General features: G+C 42.3%; 2 protein-coding genes across 3 annotated transcripts; both read right to left on the reverse strand.

Moving 5' to 3' along the window:
* Positions 1-2,007: 2,007 nt before the first annotated feature.
* On the reverse strand, positions 2,008-7,294 carry LOC139557543 (tubulin alpha chain-like). The gene is made up of 5 exons (XM_071372512.1): positions 7,111-7,294; positions 5,375-5,600; positions 3,498-3,646; positions 2,666-3,346; positions 2,008-2,553 (listed from the first exon to the last, which is right to left on the reverse strand). Exons 1-5 carry the CDS (start codon positions 7,111-7,113, stop codon positions 2,254-2,256), a joined length of 1,359 nt encoding a protein of 452 aa, XP_071228613.1. The 5' UTR covers positions 7,114-7,294; the 3' UTR covers positions 2,008-2,253.
* A 1,635-nt stretch (positions 7,295-8,929) lies between these two features.
* On the reverse strand, positions 8,930-20,591 carry LOC139557542 (kelch-like protein 12). 2 transcript variants are annotated; one of them, XM_071372510.1, is made up of 13 exons: positions 20,298-20,456; positions 19,494-19,734; positions 18,938-18,955; positions 18,589-18,742; positions 18,034-18,251; positions 15,134-15,283; positions 12,603-12,717; positions 12,369-12,475; positions 12,098-12,293; positions 11,758-11,916; positions 10,786-10,884; positions 10,494-10,680; positions 8,930-10,018 (listed from the first exon to the last, which is right to left on the reverse strand). In XM_071372510.1, exons 2-13 carry the CDS (start codon positions 19,674-19,676, stop codon positions 9,892-9,894), a joined length of 1,713 nt encoding a protein of 570 aa, XP_071228611.1. In that variant the 5' UTR covers positions 19,677-19,734; positions 20,298-20,456; the 3' UTR covers positions 8,930-9,891. The 2 variants fall into 2 exon arrangements, with proteins under 2 accessions (XP_071228611.1, XP_071228612.1); XM_071372511.1 differs by lacking the exon at positions 18,938-18,955 and having other exon boundaries at positions 20,298-20,591.
* Between the last annotated feature and the right edge of the window lie 522 nt (positions 20,592-21,113).

A 21,113-nucleotide genomic window follows, 5' to 3' on the forward strand; every position in this document is an offset into this window, starting at 1 on the left:
CATTTGGGATGAATTGGAACCCGACTGCAAGCCAGGCCTAATCACCCAACATCAGTGCCCGACCTCACAAATGCTCTTGTGGCTGAATAGAAGCAAGTCTAAATATACTTAAGTATATCAAAAGTAAAAGTATGAATCAATTCAAATTCCTTATATTAAGCAAAGCAGATGGCACCATTTTCTTATTTTTTTAATTTACGGATAGCCATGGGGCACTCGGTTCACAATGTTGACATCAGCAAACCGCTCACCCACACAAAGGACGTACATGTTGGTCTCATGTTTCTTAGGCTGAAATAAAAGATCCCAGAAATGTTCCATATGCACAAAAGGCTTATTTCTCCTATATTTTGTGCACAAATTTGTTTACATCCCTGTTAGTGGGCATTTCACCTTTGCCAAGATAATCCATCCAACTGACAGGTGTGGCATATCAGAAGCTGATTAAACAGCATGATCATTACACAGGTGCACCTTGTGCCGGGGGACAATAAAAGGTCACTCTAAAATGTTCGGCGTCGTAACCGACTTCAGTTTGCAAATTCTCACCTTCGATGGCCACTGGCACGCTGGAGAAGTTTGCTCTTCATGGATGAATCCTGGTTTCAACTGCATGGTGTCATGTGGGCGAGCGGTTTTCTGATGTCAACGTTGTGAACAGAGTGCCCCTGGTGGAGGTGAGGTTATGGTATGGGCAGACATAGTCTATGGACAACGAGCACACTTGCATTTTATTGATGGCAATTTGAGATACCGTGACGAGAACCTGAGGCCCATTGTCATGCCATTCATCTGCCGCCATCACTTCATGTTTCAGCATGATAATGCACGGCCCCGTGTCGCAAGGATCTGTTCACAATTCCTGGAAGCTGAAAATGTCCCCGTTCTTCCATGGCCTGCATACTCACCAGATAAAGTATGTAACCCATTGAGCATGTTTGGGATGCTCTGGATCAACGTGTACAACAGCGTGTTCCAGTTCCCGCCAATATCCATCAACTTCGCAAAGCCATTGAAAAGGAGTGGGACAACATTCCACAGGCCACAATCAACAGCCTGGTCAACTCTATGCGAAGGAGATGTGTCGTGCTGCATGAGGCAAATTGTGGTCACATCAGATACTGACCTGTTTTCTGATCCATGCCCCTATCTTTTTTTTAAGGTATCTGTGACCAACAGATGCCTATCTGCATTCCCAGTCATGTGAAATCCATAGATAGGGCCTAATGAATTGATTTCAATTGACCGATTAACTTATATGAACTGTGACACAATAAAATCTTTGAAATTGTTGCATGTTGAGTTTATATTTTTGTTCGGTGTAGCTGAAACGAGCCACTTACGATTTCCCACATGCCCGTTCTGGACTTCTGCCACATCAAAGCGTGCACACGGTTTTCGTGACGTTGTCAGCAAACCCATCTATAGTATTCTCTCAAATGATACTCCTCGCTTCCTCTCTCCTAGTCTCTTTCTCCAATGGGTTTTGAGAAGGAGACGAAGGAGGACGGCAGAGATATGCATTGAGATCTTCCCATTGTTTACTACCGCGGATGGATATTTTCAGGTGACTCCACGACTGCCGGAACTTGTTCTTTAAATAGCCCCGATGGAGTATTTTGATTGGATGTGGCCACTGAGTGGGCGAGCACTGAGGGGTTTGTAATCATGCATGATACATTGTAACAGTTTTGAGGCTAGTCACAAATGATAACGTTAGCGATCTTCGGTAGGCTATGCGCTCCACGGTAATGATCCATAGACCAGTAGCAACATTCATCAGCTCACTGAATGCAACCAGCAATGGATTACTGTTTATTATAAACTCATAATATACTGTTAGTAAACTAAATATAATCCCTTAATAAATTATTAGTGAAACAGAACATGTCACCAGAATGTGGGTGACGTTATACAGTCTACTCCAGGTTGAGCTTGGCCCAGCTGTAACATGTCCTTCATCATGAATTTCAATGAAATATGCAGAGAAAAATATCTTGCGCAATATTGTACACAGACGGACTTTATTCAGAAGATGAAAGCCATTGCGATTGCAAAACATGGCACTTTGGAATTGACACATTAACAGGGCGTTATTAAACAAGTGTATTTGGCTGTCCATATGTTTTTTACAACTTGTTTTAGTTCAGCGCAGAGAGATACAACAATGAATTGTTACAAATAGAAAGAATACAAAGAAGACGGAATTATACATTTTTAATAGACAGGTAGGAGATCATGGTTCTTTGGTTCTTAATATTCCTCGCCTGCTTCATCATCATCAGATTCTGTGCTTGTTCTGCCCAGCTCTTCATAATCCTTCTCCAGACAAGCCAGGTCTTCTCTGGCCTCAGAGAACTCTCCCTCCTCCATGCCCTCACCTACATACCAGTGCACAAAGGCACGTTTGGCATACATGAGGTCAAACTTGTGGTCCAAACGAGCCCAGGCTTCAGCAATGGCAGTGGTGTTGCTCAGCATGCACACAGCCCTCTGGACTTTAGCTAGATCACCTCCAGGTACGGCAGTTGGGGGCTGATAGTTGATCCCAACCTGATTAGATAGAATAAGAAAAATAAATCAATTACCCCTTAGACCGAGAATGAAATATAGTACTTATCTATTGCAATATAAACCATATGCGGGAGGCAATTATGTTCCTTACCTTGAAACCGGTGGGGCACCATTCCACAAACTGGATGGAACGTTTGGTCTTGATATTTTGAATGGCAGCATTCACATCTTTGGGCACCACATCTCCACGGTACAGCATACAGCAGGCCATGTACATGCCATGGCGAGGGTCACACTTGACCATCTGATTGGATGGCTCGAAACAGGCAGTGGTGATCTCAGAGACGGTCAGCTGCTCATGGTAAGCCTTCTCAGCGGAAATGATGGGCGCGTAGGTGACCAGGGGGAAATGAATGCGGGGGAATGGTACTAAATTGGTCTGGAACTCTGTGAGGTCAACATTCAACGCACCATCAAATCGTAGGGATGCAGTGATGGAGGAAACAATCTGACCGATCAATCTGTTGAGATTGGTGTAGGATGGACGCTCAACGTCCAGGTTGCGGCGACAGATGTCATAGATGGCCTCATTGTCCACCATGAAGGCACAGTCGGAGTGATCCAGGGTGGTGTGGGTGGTCAGAATGGAATTATATGGCTCCACCACAGCTGTGGACACTTGGGGAGCTGGGTAGATGGCAAACTCCAGCTTGGACTTCTTGCCGTAGTCAACAGACAGGCGCTCCATTAGCAGAGAGGTGAAACCAGAGCCGGTGCCTCCTCCGAAGCTGTGGAAGATGAGGAATCCTTGCAGCCCTGTGCACTGGTCAGTCTAGGGAGAAAAACTATTTATCAACACTAGGGATGCACAATATATTGGCCTTAGCCAATTTATTTTATATTAGCCTATATTATTAATATATTACGACTCAAATCCTTCCTTTGACTGTATGACAAAGATCAGATCTTAATGTGATACTTACCATTTTACGGATACGCTCCAGGACCCCGTCAATGATCTCCTTCCCCACGGTGTAGTGTCCACGGGCGTAGTTATTGGCTGCATCCTCCTTTCCAGAGATGAGCTGCTCAGGATGGTAGAGCTGCCTGTACATCCCAGTCCTGACCTCATCTGGGGGGGAAAACAATTACTCTTCAAGAAATATAGGACATCAACAGGAAATGTCACCTGAATTACCACAATTGTTGATTTGCTCTTGGTTCCCAGTCCTGTGCTCAGATTCTTTTGTAGTCTGTAAAGCTGTACTTTGCGTCTTCCAGCAGTGTAATGTAGATGCACAATTTTCAGTGGCGTAAAGTAACTAAGTAAAAATACTTTGAAGTACTACTTAAGTAGTTTTTTGGGGTATCTGTACTTTACCTTGCTATTTCTATTTTTGACTACTTTTACTTTCACTCCTCTACATCCTAAAATAAAGATGTACGTTTTACTCCTGATACATTTTCCTTGACACCTAAAAGTACTCATTACATTTCGAATGCTCAGGCAGGACAACAATATAGTCCAATTCACGCACCTATCAATATAGCATGTTCTCATCCCTTCTGCCTCTGATCTATCGGACTCACTAAATCAATATAGCATGTTCTCATCTCTTCTGCCTCTGATCTATCGGACTCACTAAATCAATATAGCATGTTCTCATCCCTTCTGCCTCTGATCTAAAGGACTCACTAAATCAATATAATACGTTTGTAAATTACGTCCGAGTGTTGGTGTGCCTCTGGCTGTCCGTTATTTAAACGAAACAAGAAAAGTATGACAATTGTGTACTTTTCCCACCACTGACCATTTTAACAATCAGGATTTCTAGTATTTATTAATGTGCCATAGTAACACTTGTAGACGTGTTACAGTGGAGTTAGTGTTTTGCTTAATGCACACTACTTACCATATACTGTAGCTTATCAGCAGCCCCACCATATTATGTAACATGAATTTAATTATTTATTACTTGGCAAGGGCTACTGCAGCCAACTTGTCTGTACTTTGGAGCAGCATATGCTGTGTGTGGGCTTTCTTTATTCGTTCATTTTATTTGTTGTTGGCCCAGTTGTTATTGTTGTGAAAGTTTGGGGTGTGTATCATTAACAAACATTTAATTTATTCAACATTTTAAGATGCACTATGCAGAAATCATTCCGCCATTTCCTGGTTGCTAAAATTCTAATAGTTTGCCTAATTTCAGTTTGTGACAAAACAAGCAAGTATAGAGTAGATAATCATTATACCATCTAAACCGCTGTGAAATATATTTTCCATAACTAAAAATATTGTATTTTTAGCTGTTTGAAACTGGTGTACAAAACCGAAAGTAAATGACGCAAAAACTAAAGTAAAAATTGGGAAGCACAGAAATGCCGCACATGCAACAGAGCTACCGCTTCTTAGACTTGCGTTCAATGAGAATGACAGATCTATAACTCACATTTCTATGTTAATTTTGTTGGGTCGCCCAAAAAGTTACATATTGCAGCTTTAACTTAAACTTTATTTTCATCTTTGTATCAATATTATACACCACCACTTACCAATTACAGCTGGCTAGGTCCACAAACACAGCACTTTCTACAAGCTTTCCTGAGTCACGCTCACTGAAGAAAGTGTAAAAAGGGGTCATCACCGCCACCACCAATGGTCTTGTCTTTTGAATACCATACTCCATCCAGCACAGGTCCCCGCCCGCATGAATTCATTCCCAATTAGCACTCCTGTCTGGCCCATGAGGATGGATATGCATTTACACTACACATGTGTAATCACACACACACGAAACATGGATGATGGATGGCGAGAAAGAGGAGAATAAAACAAAAGGTTACAATTGACTTTGCTTACCAACCACCGTTGGCTCCAGGTCCACAAATATGGCCCTGGGAACATGGCGGCCAGAACTTCCGGTGTGGAAAAAAGTGTTGAAGGGGTCAGTCCGGGAATTAGGCCCCTGGTCCTCTTCATTGAACACTCCGTCAGGCCCCACACCGTGTTCCAAGCAGAAGAGTTCCCAGCATGCATTGCCCGTCTGAACGCCTGCCTGGCCCACGTGTATGGAGATACACTCTCTCTGTTGGCCAAAAACAACAGCTCGACTACTTTCTGTTCTTCAAACAGTCTGTCTGTCTGAAGTGGAAAATACACAAACAGCAAAGCCCATTTTACCCAGATACTGTAAATCTGACTATATGAACACACAACAGTACAAGGAATTAAAGTACGCTGACATGTAGGATTTATTATTAACAACATTCCTGTATGTTATTTTTTCTAATTTAGCTGGTTGTTACAGCTCAGTAAGCACAGTCATAACTGAAGAGGGCTGAATTAAATGTTGATCGAAAAGGGCAAACCAGAAATAGATCAATCCAGGGAAAAATCTACATGTATCCATTACCACATGGTTCAAGTCATTAAAGGTGATGCCAAAAGTAGAGAGCAATACAGTGGCTCCAAATTTAAAGTAACCGTGTCACTCTAAATAATGATTCTAAAGGTCCTGAACTCAAATAAGGTCAAAGGATTTATTCCTTTGATGGTCAGTTTCCCACACACAAATTGACCCTAGTGCTGGACTAAACTCAGGGGGATTTTTTAGTCCAGGACTAGGCTTAATCTCTCTGGGAAACTGTACCAAAGTGTTTATAAGAAATCTGCCAGACACATGTTTTAGCATGTCCAGATTTGTAGTCTTGGCTCTGGATCCCAGGGGGAGGGGATTCTAGGTTCTCAACAAGGTGGTTATCAACTGACATTTGAAAAGCAAGTGGCATCTGTAAAATGTAACACTAAAATGCTGTGTAATAACACATTGTCACAAAGAAAAATAGAACTCCTAAATCGTGAATAGAAAGTAAATTATTGTATGAGGATGACAGGAAAGGGGCTTCGCATGCTTGTTATACTTTGAATGGCTGATTCTTGAGAAAGCAAATGGCCTCTCTTTGGTAATCATGCATTGGCCCATAGACTGTACACTAGCCTACATTTTCCTTTATGTACACAATTGGTATAGGAAGATAGTGTATCACGACATTGCTTTCCTAGACTCTTGCCTAAATATAGGTAAAGTAGGCTAATGTTTTAACAAAATAATTTGCCATTTGAAGGTTAAAAACTTCAAGAAAGTTTGTCAAGCATGTGACCCAACCAACTGCGTCTGCCCCATACCACCCACCTATCTACTTCTTCACCAAGGCTCAACAGATTCCTAGGATTCCTCTCTTGCAGCCACAGTATGCATTCCCGCACATACTGTATTACATTGTTATAATAACGTAGTAACAAACGATAAACTTTATAAACAGATACATTCAAACGGAATGGATAGATGGTAGGACCAGGTTGAGGTTATGGACATAAGGCAATAAAAAGCTGAATGTTTTTCATTTTTCAAAGGAAACATGTCAAATCGTCGAGTAAAGGTTGGTCTAAATTTTCAGACTGCGTGAACATTACATTTGCCAATGAGGATGGCAAATATTAACAATAACACCGACATGGGGAAAATTTACTTCCCGTATTTAGGATTTCAATGCAAAAAGTAAAAAATTAAGAAGTTATGTAAATTGCGCACATACCATTTCCCCTGTCAAGATTCAGATGATTGAAGACGCGTAAAAACGGTTGAATTTTTTAATTCTCAACATACAGTAAAGGCGCAAAAACTTTTGCTCCAGCTCCGTCGACAAAGACGAGTTACGTGTCTCCGCCAACACAGCAATGTCATGCACCAGTTGAATGCGAGGGGTGATTTTATAGCCTGGGTCTGCGATGCACACCGCCCACACACTACTGAAATACCTGAGCTCTCTAGTCGAATTGTCATTGGATCCCAGTAGTGATGTGACATTAAAAAAAATGTGATGTTAGTGAACACTCAACATTATTTTAATATATGTGATTTGGTTCATACTCCACCTACAGTACCAAAAGTTTGGACACACCTACTCATTCAATGGTTTTTTTCCTTTTAAGAACAGCTCAAATAAGCAAAGATAAATGACAGTCCATCATTATTTTAAGACATGAAGGTCAGTCAATGTGGAACATTTCAACAACTTTGAATGTTTCTTTAAGTGCATTTGCAAAAACCATCAAGCGCTATGATGAAACTGGCTCTCATGAGGATCGCCAATGGAAAAGAAGAGCCAGAGTTAACTCTGCTGCAGAGGATAAGTTCATTAGTTACCAGCCTCAGAAATTGCAGCCCAAATAAATGCTTCACAGAGTTCAAATAAGACACATCTCCAAATCAACTGTTCAGAAGAGACTGCGTGAATCAGGCCTTCATGGTCAAATTGCTGCAAAGAAACCACACCTGCTTAGGTGGTGACAAGGTCTGTGATTTATTTAGAATTCAAGGCACACTTAACCAGCATGGCTACCACAGCGATACACATCCCATCTGGTTTGTTTTGTGGGACTATCATTTGTTTTTCAATAGGACAATGACCCAACACACCTCCAGGCTGTATAAGGGCTATTTGACCAAGAAGGAGTGATGGAGTGCTACATCAGATGACCTGGCCTCCACAATCACCCGACCTCAACTCAATTGAGATGGTTTGGGATGAGTGAAGGAAAAGCAGCCAACAAGTGCTCAGCATATGTGGGAACTCCTTCAAGACTGTTGGGCTTCCGAGTGGTGCAGCAGTCTAAGGCACTGCATCTCAGTGCTAGAGGGGTCACTACAGACCCTGGTTCAATTCCAGGCTGTATCACAACCGGGCGTGATTGGGAATCCCATAGGGTGGCGCACAATTGGCCCAGCATTGTCCGGGTTAGTGTCTGGCAGGGGTAGGATGTCATTGTAAATAAGAATTTGTTCTTAACTGACTTGCCTAGTTATTTTTTTAACACTTTTTTGGTTACTACAGGATTCCAAATGTGTTATTTCATAGTTTGTCTTCACTACTATTCTACAATGTAGAAAATAGTCAAAATAAAGCAAAACCTTTGAATGAGTAGGCGTGTCCAAACTTTTGACTGGTACTGCACATGTAGATATTGTTGGAAATTTGGGGGAGGGGGGGGGGGGAAGCCTGGTTTGAACTGAACCAGGGCCTTGGGGCAGTCCGTCACCAAGCACTTATCAAGGATCACAAGACTACCCCCTCTTTTCGGAAACACATCCCTGCCCCTCCGAACATCCTCCCACACCCGATAGTCCCACAGTAGTGTCATTCTACTTCTGACATCAATGCAACTAGCTTGGTGATTAGCCCAACCAGGACTCAAACCCGGGTCCCTGCGAGTGTGACAGTCAGTCCAACAACTTTGCCATTAAACCAAGAGGTCCGAAACCCTTGACAAATTCACTAGGCTTTTACTAGGTCACAACAGTTCACTTCAACATCGAATTCCACATTGCATTACAGTAATAACTAAAAACAAATATAAAAGTGATACATTATCACAATGTTTATTCACTTTTTCAAGTAACAAAAGACTCCTCAGGATTTTGTACTTGCCCTGGATAATAGAAGTCAAGTCATTTTGCTTGTCCAAACAAATCCACTATGGACAAATGCATGCACCATACACACATCTTCAGAGGAGTCAATTGCAAAGGACAGAGATTTTGACAAGATGACAGAAACAGCAAAAGAGCAAGGAATCATCTGCAGTCCACAATACAATTATGGTGCTTTCCCTAAAATGTCATTCATTTGAATATCTTTGATACATTGAAAGTAATGACTGTCAGGTAAATATGGCAATTCTTCAATAAGTGATTTATTTCTAAAAGCGCTTTATACAGAATTACAAAATCTACAAAGGGTTTACTGTCTGACTGAAAACCTGGCAAATGCTAAATAATCATCATACTTGATGGCATGACAACAATCACAGTCCTAATGAGGCATCATGGATGTTCAGTTCAATGTGGGCCACAAGGGCATAAGGCATATAGCAGCAGAAAACTGGAGTCTCTTGTTTCTTCTACTCCAACGGTTCATAACAGAAGTAGAGAAATATATTGCACTTTAAAAGATGAGTCAAAAATCTCACAGGTTACCACAGCAACAGCTACCACTAAAAGTGTGTCATGCGACCGAGTGGGTTGGGATGGATGTCTTCTTGGAAGCAACAACTGTTGATGAAGAGACTGAAACAACTCCTAATCACTGTTGTACACCCCCTGTCCCTTATCACACAGAAGTAACTAAACTCAGATGAGAAAGTCTGATGAATAGAATCAAGAGACTTCCGGGAGGACATATAGCACACTGGCCTCCAAGTGAATAATCCCTCTGTCGCGCCATAGTAGTGGCACGTAAATATCAGATTCAGGTTCAGGACTAGATGACTGCCCTCCTCCGCTTCACCCGACCTTTGAGGTTGTTCTGAGGTAAATCTCACTTCTCTCGGAGGACACACACTCCTGCATCACAGCGCTGTGTGGCCATGGAGGTGACCACCTCCCAGCTGTCAATAACAGGGTCATAACACTCGATACTGCTCAGAAGGGAGTTTCCATCATACCTAGAGAGGGCAAAAGAGTACAGGGGAGGATGAACAATACATCATATGGCTGTGTTCAATGACATAATTCGCATGCTTATAATCGAAAACTGGACCATAAGGAGGTTGCATTCATGATTCAGATTTATTACAATGTTATCTAAGCAAGAATAATATAAATCAATTAAGAGTCATACATAATGTATATTAATGATCACTTCAGTATCTCTTAATACTGAAGTCGGGTGCAGAGCCGTGGTCGAGTGATAACACTCCCGGCTCTATGCACATGTACAACGGTTAGCCGGTGACAGGGGTTCAATCCCTGTGTCCTCCCTTCACTCTGAATCTCCTCTTCACCTGTCTCCCTCATTGTTTCTCATCTGTCTGTCATTAAAAGCAATAAACATATGAAAGGAAAGTGAATTTACACTTTCCTAAAAATAAAAAAATAAAAAGATTAAATTCTGAGCAGGGTTGGGATGTTTAGGCTTACCCAGCTATGGCGTAGAGTCGTCCCCGGAGGACGGTAGCTCCTACGTAGCAGCGTGGAGTGGTCATACTGGCTACCGTGGTCCAATAGTCAGTCCTAATGTTGTAAACCTCCACCGAGTCGAGGTGCGCTGTTCCATCGAAGCCTCCCACCACATAGATGTGGTCATTGAGCAAGGCTACACCAGCCCCTGTAACAAAGAGTATAGGCCCTTCAGACATACTAACCATAGCCATATGTAGAGAGAGCCATACTGTATATAATCTATACAGCCCTCATACTCTGGAGTACTCACCTGAGCGTTTGGTGGCCATGGGGGTAACATTCGTCCAATGACCTGTGTGAGGGTCATACCGCTCCACTGAATTGAGGATATTCAATCCGTCGTACCCACCTGCAATAAATTACATACACTGCATGACCAAAAGTGTGTGGACACCTGCTCGTCAAACATTTCATTCCAAAATCATGGGCATTAATATGTTGGTCCCTCTTTGCTGCTATAACAGCCTCCATTCTCCTGGGAAGGCTTTCCACTAGACGTTGGAACATTGGTGCGGGGACTTGCTTCTATTCAGCCACAAGAGCATTAGTGAGGTCGGACACTGATTTTGGGCGATTGGGCCTGGCTCACAGTCAGCGTTCCAATTCATCCCAAAGGTGTTCGATGGGGTTGAGGTCAGCCCAGTCAATTTCTTCCACACCGATCTCAACAAACCATTTCTGTATGGACCTCGCTTTGTGCACGGGGGCATTGTCATGCTGAAACAGGAAAGGGCCTTCCCCAAACTGTTGCCACAAAGTTGGAAGCACAGAAATGTTTAGAATGTCATTGTATGCTGTAGCTTTAAAATTTCACTTCACTGGAAGGGGCCTAGCCCAAACCATGAAAAACAGCCCCAGACCATTATTCCTCCTACATCAAACTTTAACAGTTGGCACTATGCATTTGAGCAGGTAGCGTTCTCCTGGCATCCGCCAAACCCAGATTTGTCCATCGGATTGCCTGAAGCGTGATTCATCACTCCAGAGAACGCGTTTCCACTAAGCTTGTCCAATGTCTATGGAGATTACAAGACTGTGTGCTTGATGTTATACACCTGTCAGCAACGGGTGTAGCTGAAATAGCTGAATCCACCAATTTGATGGGGTGTCCACATAGTAAGGATTTACACTAAGGTCAGTGGGGGAAAAAAACAGGGAGAAAATTTAAATATTTATACACCAACACCATTACAAACTTAAACCAAACATCTTTAATACCCACCAAGACAGTATATAAGTCCACTAGCAACCACCAGGCCAGCCCCTTCCCTGGCTGTCTGCATGTCCCCAAGCATGCTCCACTGGTCAATATTCGGGTCATATCGTTCCATGCTGGTGTGACGGCGGCTACCGTCAAAGCCTCCAGCAACATAGATCATATCTGTGGGCAGAAAAGTGAGGAAAGAAATGTAAGGAAATGTTCCAACAACTTTTTGAAAGTCTGCATTAGAAAACACTTGCAGGGTTTTGTTACACCTGAGGTCAGTCAAACTCACTTCAGTGCTATTTGTTTTTGTAAACCCCATGACAATGAGGGCTGTCAATCAGAGAAGATCCTCTACCTCCGAGTGTTGTCGCCCCGGCAAGGCCACGCCGTACATTCATAGTGGCGACGGTGTACCAGACACCATCCTCGTCTGCTGTGTAGTCCAAGCACTCCACCGAGCTAAGCCGCGATCGACCATCGTAGCCGCCAATCACATACACACGGTCATTGAGGGAGACAGTAGCTACATAACGCCTTTTCCGAGCAATGTTCTGTAAAAACATGCTTGGGATAAGTTAACCATGATCAGAGAGCCAAAATATGTAATAAAAAAAACAAACACTTACAGGTAAAAAGCTCCACTCCTGAGTTTTAGGATCATACTTCTCAACGATATCTATAGGGGATTGTTGACTGCCGAATCCTCCAATAACCAACAGGACCTCCTTGGCACCTTGAAAGAGCAACATGGTAATCACTTTTTCCACATGAATAAAGTAGTAACTTCCACTAAGCTTGTCTTGTATCCCTATTATTAGGACAAGAAAATCAATCCAAAAAAATGGAGGTCAGTACTGTACCTAATCTGGCTTGGGTGCGTGGCCCCTGCATCTCACTCCTCAGCTCTGGTCTAAGGTGGAATTTCTTGGCCTCATCCACAAGGTCTCGACAGGGAAGACTGCATCGAATGAGGGGCTGGAACACGTCACAACATATACAGTACTTTATCAAGACAGTAATAACACCTCTGCTCAACACTTGAGGCCTGTTTCCCAGACGCACACCATAAATCATTCTCAATGGAGAATTTCCATTGAAAGTGGATTTCAAATCAAATGTTATTTGTCACATGCTCCGAATACAACAGGTGTAGTAGACCTTACAGCGAAATGCTTACTTACAAGCCCTTAAAAAACAATACAGTTTTAAGAAAATACCTTAAAAAAAATAAGTAATAGATAAGAAAAACAAATAATTAAAGAGCAACAGTAAATAACAATAGCGGGGCTATATACAGAGGGTACCGGTACAGAGTCAATGTGTCAATGTGTGGGGTCACCAGTGTCGAGGTAATTGAGGTAATTATGTACATGCAGATAGGGTTATTAAAGTGGCTATGCATAGATAATAACAGAGAGCAGCGTAGGGGGGGTGTAAATAATCTGGGTAGCCATTTGACTAGCTGTTGAGTCTTATGGCTTGGGGATAGAAGCTGTTTAGAAGCCTCTTGGACCTAGACTTGGCGCTCCGGTACCACTTGCCGTGCGGAGCAGACAGAACAGTCTATGACTAGGGTGGCTGGAGCCTGACACCGCCTGGTATAGAGGTCCTGCATGGCAGGAAGCTTGACCCCGGTGATGTACTGGGCCGTACGCACTAACCTCTGTAGTGCCTTGCGGTCAGAGGCCGAGCAGTTGCCCTACCAGGCAGTGATGCAACCCGTCAGGATGCTCTCGATGGTGCAGCTGTAAAACCTTTTGAGGATCCATACCAAATCTTTTCAGTCTCCTGAGGGGGAATAGATTTTGTCGTGCCCTCTTCACGACTGTCTTGGTGTATTTGGACGCCAGAAACTTGAAGCTCTCAACCTGCTACACTACAGCCCCGTTGATGAGAATGGGGGCGTGCTCAGTCCTCCTTTTCCTGTAGTCCACAATCATCTCCTTTGTCTTGATCACATTGAGGGAGAGATTGTTGTCCTTGCACCACACGGTCAGGTCTCTGCCCTCCTCCCTATAGGCTGTCTCATCGTTATCGGTAATCAGGCCTACCACTGTTGTGTCATCAGCAAACTTAATGATGGTGTTGGAGTCGTGCCTAGCCATGCAGTCATGAGTGAACAGGGAGTACAGGAGGGGACTGAGCACCCACCCCAGAGGGGCCCCCGTGTTGAGGCTCAGCGTGGCGGATGTGTTGTTACCTATCCTTACCACCTGAGGGCGGACCGTCAGGAAGTCTAGGATCTAGTTGCAGAGGGAGGTGTTTAGTCCCAAGGTCCTTAGCTTAGTGATGAGCTTTAAGGGCACTATGGTGTTGAACGCTGAGATGTAGTCAATGAATAGCATTCTCACATAGGTGTTCCTTTTGTCCAGGTGGGAAAGGGCAGTGTGGAGTGCAATCGAGATTGCATCATCTGTGGATCTGTTGGTGCGGTATGCAAATTGGAGTGGGTCTAGGGTTTCTGGGATAATGGTGTTGATGTGAGCCATGAACAGCCTTTCAAAGCATTTCATGGCTACAGACGTAAGTATTACGGGCCGGTAGTCATTTAGGCAGGTTACCTTAGTGTTCTTGGGCACAGGGACTATGGTGGTCTGCTTGAAACATGTTAGTATTACAGACTCAGACAGGGAGAGATTGAAAATGTCAGTGAAGACACTTGCCAGTTGGTCAGCACATGCTCGGAGCACACGTCCTGGTAATCCGTCTGGCCCAGCGGCCTTGGGAATGTTGACCTGTTTAAAGGTCTTACATCGGCTGCGGAGAGCGTGATCACACAGTCATCCGGAACAGCTGATGCTCTCATGCATGTTTCAGTGTTACTTGCCTCGACGCGAGCATAGAAGTTATTTAGCTCGTCTGGTAGGCTCGTGTCACTGGGCAGCTCTCAGCTGTGCTTCCCTTTGTAGTCTGTAATAGTTTGCAAGCCCTGCCACATCAGACGAGTGTCGGGGCCGGTGTAGTACAATTCGATCTTAATCCTGTATTGAAGCTTTGCCTATTTCAGGGTTCATCGGAGGGCATCGAGGGATTTCTTATAAGCTTCCGGGTTAGAGTCCCGCTCCTTGAAAGCGGCAGCTCTACCCTTTAGCTCGGTGAGAATGTTGCCTGTAATCCATGGCTTCTGGTTGGGGTATGTCACTGGTGCTTCCTGCTTTAATTTTTGCTTGTAAGCAGGAATCAGGAAGATAGAGTTATGGTCAGATTTGCCAAATGGAGGGCAAGGGAGAGCTTTGTACGCATCTGTATGTGGAGTAAAAGTGGTCTAGGACTATGCTTAATTCATGTCGAGGAAACTGGCTGTTGATCTATTAACACAAACCCATTATAGGAAGGCCTAGACAAGAAAACTGCTTACATCATGTGACCGTGTGTGGTCTAGCTGCCTCACCTCTGAGTCGATGACGTCTGTGATATAGCGCGGAGTGAGCAAAGGCATCCGCACATGCTCCAGCATCTCCGATAAATAAATCTCCCTCTCTTTCCTATTGTGTTTAACCCAATTCAACACTGCCTCGAATACAGGCTCCTCTGAGTCCACCTGCAAACAGAAACAACATGTATTCACAACCACACACCTTGACAACAACATGCTTGTTGTAATAACGGAAATCCCAAAGTATAACTACTCAAGGCCAAAAATGCATTCACTCAATCACACTGATTTCTCCAAATGACTGAGATCAACTTCACTTCAAGAGGAACAAGTCAAAGTGACAGTTTTAATTAATGATGTAGATACAGTCAACTAAGACTTAACTACAGTGCCTTGCAAAAGTATTCACCCCCATTGGCGTTTTCCTATTTTGTGGCATTACAACCTGTAACTTAAATTTATTTTTATTTGGATTTCATGTAATGGACATACACAAAATAGTCCAAATTGGTGAAGTGAAAAAATAACTTGTTTAAAAAATGTAAAAATAAAAATTTAAAAAAAGGAAAAATGGTGCACGCATGTTTTCACCTTTGCTACGAAGGCCCTAAATAAGATCTTGTGCAACCAATTACCTTCAGAAGTCACATAATTAGTTAAATAAAGTCCACCTGTGTGCAATTTAAGTGTCACATGATCTGTCACATGATCTCAATATATATATATATATATATATATATATATATATATATATATATATATATATATATAATATATATATACATACACGCCTGTACTGAAAGGCCCCAGAGTCTGCAACACCACTAAGCAAGCGGCACTATGAAGACCAAGGAGCTCTCCAAACAGGTCAGGGACAAAGTGGGGGAGAAGTACAGATCAGGGTTGGGTTATAAAAAAATATCCAAAACTTTGAACATCCCACGGAGCATCATTAAATCAATAATTAAAAAATGGAAATAATATGGCACCACAACAAACCTGCCAAGAGAGGGCCACCCACCAAAACTCATGGAACATGCAAGGAGGGCTTTAATCAGAGAGGCAACAAAGAGACCAAAGATAACCCTGAAGGAGCTGCGAAGCTCCACAGCGGAGATTGGAGTATCTGTCCATAGGACCACTTTAAACCGTACACTCCACAGAGCTGGGCTTTACGGAAGAGTGGCCAAAAAAGCCATTGCTTAAAGAAAAAAATAAGCAAACACGTTTGGTGGTCGCCAAAAGGCATGTGGGAGACTCCCCAAACATATGGAAGGCGGCACTCTGGTCCGATAAGACATAAATGTATTTTTTGCTACTGTCATTGACTTGTTTGTGTTATTGGCTTGTTTATTCCATGTTATTCCATGTGTAACTCTGTTGTCTGTGTCACACTGCTTTGCTTTATCTTGGCCAGGTCGCAGTTGTAAATGAGAACTTGTTCTCAACTAGCCTACCTAGTTAAATAATAATTTAAAAAATGTGACATTTTGCCAATCAATGAAAACTCTGTCTAGCGCAAACCCAACACCTCTCATCACCCCGAGAACATCATCCCCACAGTGAAGCATGGTGGGGGCAGCATCATGCTGTGGGGATATTTTCAATCGGCAGAGACTGAGAAACTGGTCAGAATTGAAGGATGGCGCTAAATACAGGGTAATTCTTGAGGGAAACCTGTTTCAGTCCTTCCAGAGATTTGAGACTGGGACGGAGGTTCACCTTCCAGCAGGACAATGACCCTAAGCATACTGCTAAAGCAACACTCGAGTGGTTTAAGGGGAAACATTTAAATGTCTTGGAATGGTCTAGTCAAAGCCCAGACTTCAATCCAATTGTGTAATCTGTGGTATGACTTAAAGATTGCTGTACACCAGCGGAACCCATCCAACCTGAAGGAGCTGGAGCAGTTTTGCCTTGAAGAATGGGCAAAAATCCCAGTGGCTACACGTGCCAAGCGTATAGAGACATACCCCAGAGATTTGCAGCTGTAATTGCTGCAAAAGGTGGCTCTACAAAGTATTGACTTTGGGGGGTGAATAGTTATGCACGCTCAAGTTTATTTTTTTTGTCTTATTTCTTGTTTGTTTCACAATAAAACATATTTGCATCTTCAAAGTGGTAGGCATGTTGTGTAAATCAAATGATACAAACCCAAAAATCAATTTTAATTCCAGGTTGTAAGGCAACAAAATAGGAAAAATGCCACGGGGGGGTGAATACTTTCGCAAGCCACTTTAAGTGTATATTACACACATTTTGATCACGAAAATCGTGACAAGCAAAAATCATTTGAATGAATTGGTAAACTATAAATCAAGTCCCATGGTTACAATTATGTTTTTATACAGCAAGATATGCGCTGTGCGGTTAAACACTGGAATTTCCAGAGCACAAAGGCATACTTAAATCAGATTATTTTCTCCATGATTTCAGAGCCAGGTAAATCTGCAAAGGGGGCCCCATTAATAGAGATTACTGCAGGTCTCCACTTGCACCTTTTCTTTCAACTAAAGGTTTTTGTGAAAAGTATCCCCCTGAGCATTCAAAGATAGCCGCGAATAGAGATAAGATATGCACCTGAGGCAACATGACTGTGTGCTCTCTGAATTCAAAAATAAATTCAGTACACTATTCGACTTTGGTAACACTTCACATCAATCTGCTCTTATATCTGTGTAGTAACACCATAATTACACGAGTAACATTGTATTAACATATTGTTACTTAGTACTTAAGTAATTGTAGTTTAATTGCATAGAAATTTAGTTGGAATTACAAAAACGCAACTCCATTAATATGCAATTACAAGGCTACCTAATGTAGGCCTACAATGAAACAACAACGACTATTACTATGGTAATTACAGCGTTACGACAAGTATAATAATACCTCACCAAATCTACTTTGCTTACCTGGATTTCATCACATTTAACTAGTTTTTCAACCTCGTTCTGGCTGAGCAGCATAAACTCCTCATGTTGAACCACCTCAGGGAAGTGCTTCTGGGAGAAGAGTTCAGCGGCCTGCATCAGGTCAAGGCAATTGTGGGTCTCCGCAAAGTCACGAATGCCCAGGCAGTTTGTGGGATCAAGCTGACTATCCAGAAAGTCACAACAAGCTCTTTTTACTCCTGAGGAATATAAAGAAACATATACACACATTAAGTGAGTGCAGTATGTTCATTTTGTAAAATAATGTTGAAGTATTTAATTTGCTAGTCTGTCTCAAGTAAAAACTTCTTGACATAAATTAACAATGTTTCCACTATATTAGCAAATTAGCAATACAATATAGCCAGTCATATTGCACAAACCTAATAAGGGAAGATGATGTGTGTGCATTTCCTTTTACAAAAGAGCAGATTTAGATTTAACTGACATACCGGTAGTTTATTCCACAAAGTAAATACAGTGGATGTACAGTAAAGTGCAATGGTTCTCATATTATTTTTAGATTTCTCAACTTACCTTTGAGCTGCAGCAGACAGGCAGCAGGAAGCAGTTCCTGGACATTCTCCACTGTGACCAAAACAGTCTCTGTGTAAACAAAGTCCAGCAGGATCTCCATGGTGGACGCAGTCAACCCCTGGATGTCTACAAAGGATTTCCCTTTCTCTGACAACTGCAAAAGCACAACGGCAAAGACAGACACATCAGTTTAAATTACTGGTTAGTAGTCGCTCTTGCCAGACACAGGGCACTCCGCACTCATTGCAAAAAACATAGGCCTACTGATTCCTTGTGTTTACTATTTGTCATACTTGTGTAGGCAGCTGTGGATTATAGTCAGCTTTGTTAGTAAAAGAGCAATGCTCACCTGGGGATTCTTAGAGAGCTAAAAATGTTAAAGGAAAGAGAAACTAGGTCAACCGAGCTACAGAGAAATAATTAGCATTGGACTATTTCTGCTATGCACTGTCATTGCTGTTTCGTGTTTGGGAATAGCCTAATATTTGAGGTAGGCCTATATGATCCATTCACGTTTTTATTAAGCTATAAATAACCAGATGGCAGTCACACTGATGGCAGTCACACTGAAAGACATATTGCTCAAGGAAATTAATATCAGTTTAATTTTAGCCTACAGAAATCTTAGCTCGGTTCTAAGCACAAGGGATATGTAGAAACTCTTTTGGGCATTGTCAACTTCCGAACCAGTCAAACAACTATTACCTGTCTCTTTCTGCATATAGAGAGAGAACCACCAGCAAACTTATTTATAAAGTTATTATCGCTGATGACACTGATGATCAGTCATCATTGGTCTTTTGTGGAAGTGCTGTGTCATATGTGTCTATCTAGGCCTAAATTAACTCCAGTCTTGTGCTTAATTTTTATTTTTTTAACCATTATTTAAATAGGCTAACGGTTACCTCGCTGGTGAACATAGCGCAGAAGTAGTCACTGCAGGCTGCCAGGACAATGCGGTGTACAGGAAAGTCAGTATTCTCCACTCTCAAAGTGATGTCACAGAGTGTGTTGCTCTTACGAAGTGCGTTCATGGCATTGAGGATGGATTTGGCATGGGAGTTGGTCATGATGTCTTTGGGAGCCATTGTACTGTACTTGACAAAGAGTTCCTCAAGTTTCAAGAATCTCAACGTGCTGCAATATCTGGCAAAAAGACAAAAGCGTTAACATAGTTTGGAGGCAAAGTGTAAAGATGGCAAAGTGATGATAAATTATATGGGACCTCAACCACTGATGTTCGCAGCTGCGCACTGTGCAGGCAAAATACATTAATGTACATTTATTACAGTGAACAACGATATAACTAGATCTATTAGAAATCTAGAAATAACTGCCCTGTCTGACACAGATGACCCGGGTTCAAACCCAGTTGGTCGCATTGGTGCCTTGACCTGGATTCACGCTGCTAGTGAACTTTCCGTTGTTTTGGCTAAACTGGCAAATGTCCAACTTGAGTTGAACGACTTTAAACAAAATGTCACATTATAACTCAAAATATTTAACCATCGGCTGGTTATGAAAAGGCCAAATAGCCGCGGCTAACCGTAGCTAATTAACTAGCTAGCTACGAGTTATGCTAGCTGGCTAGCTACATTTCAAATATTCACAAACTATGGGTAAAAGGTTTGAACGAATGTGACAGGTAAACTATCAAACAAGCAATACGAATGGCACACCCAGTATTAATCAATAAAAACACTACCCACCACCTAGCTAGACAGCATTAGCAAGCAAACCAGCTAGCTAGCTTGTTTGCTAACTAACTCCAATGGCACTAGACTAGTCCAGACGTCCTAGTCACATTGGAGGATGCCAAATGTGATCCATGGTAGCGTGTGATTTCCTGCAATAGTGTGGGCTATTGCTCATTGGTTTTTCTAATTACTAACTTAAGCTAGCGGAAACAAAATATTAATTTCAAGGATGCCGCAACAACTGTATCTAGCTAGCCAGCTATCCGCAGTCAGTGTAGCTATAGACAAAAACACTATACGTCACATACGTGCGCACACCTCGAACGTGCATTTTTAACTATTTAAAGTCAACTCTGAACCAATGCAAACAAACCCTCAAACACTGAGAATTAAAACAATAGGATTTTTTTCCCCTTATTCACAAATTAAGCTAAGGGTTTTTTGTTTTACTGTTGTGACAGCCTGCTAGAAATAGGTGCGCTCGATTTAGACCACCGGGGGCACCGACTCAGGATAGGTGGCGTTTCGACCTTTATGAATGGTGCCAAAAGTGCAACATCGTGCACCACATTTGATTTATTATTTTTACGTTTAAAGAGTATATTTTGTCCCAGGGATAGTTTGATTGTGATACAAATATTTGTAAATTAACTTGTGGATCTACATTTCTGACATATTGGCAGATTGAGCCATGCACGTTTGCTCATCCGTTTGACACAGTAAACTACCATTTACAAAATGTAATATACGTTTGTGAATCCTGTTATATATTTTATTCAGAAAACAAGGTGTATGTTTGTCAATCTTGGTCCGATAGGCCCATAGCAT

This window comes from Salvelinus alpinus, chromosome 28 (genome assembly GCF_045679555.1).
Source record: "Salvelinus alpinus chromosome 28, SLU_Salpinus.1, whole genome shotgun sequence".
Classification (NCBI taxonomy): domain Eukaryota; kingdom Metazoa; phylum Chordata; class Actinopteri; order Salmoniformes; family Salmonidae; genus Salvelinus; species Salvelinus alpinus.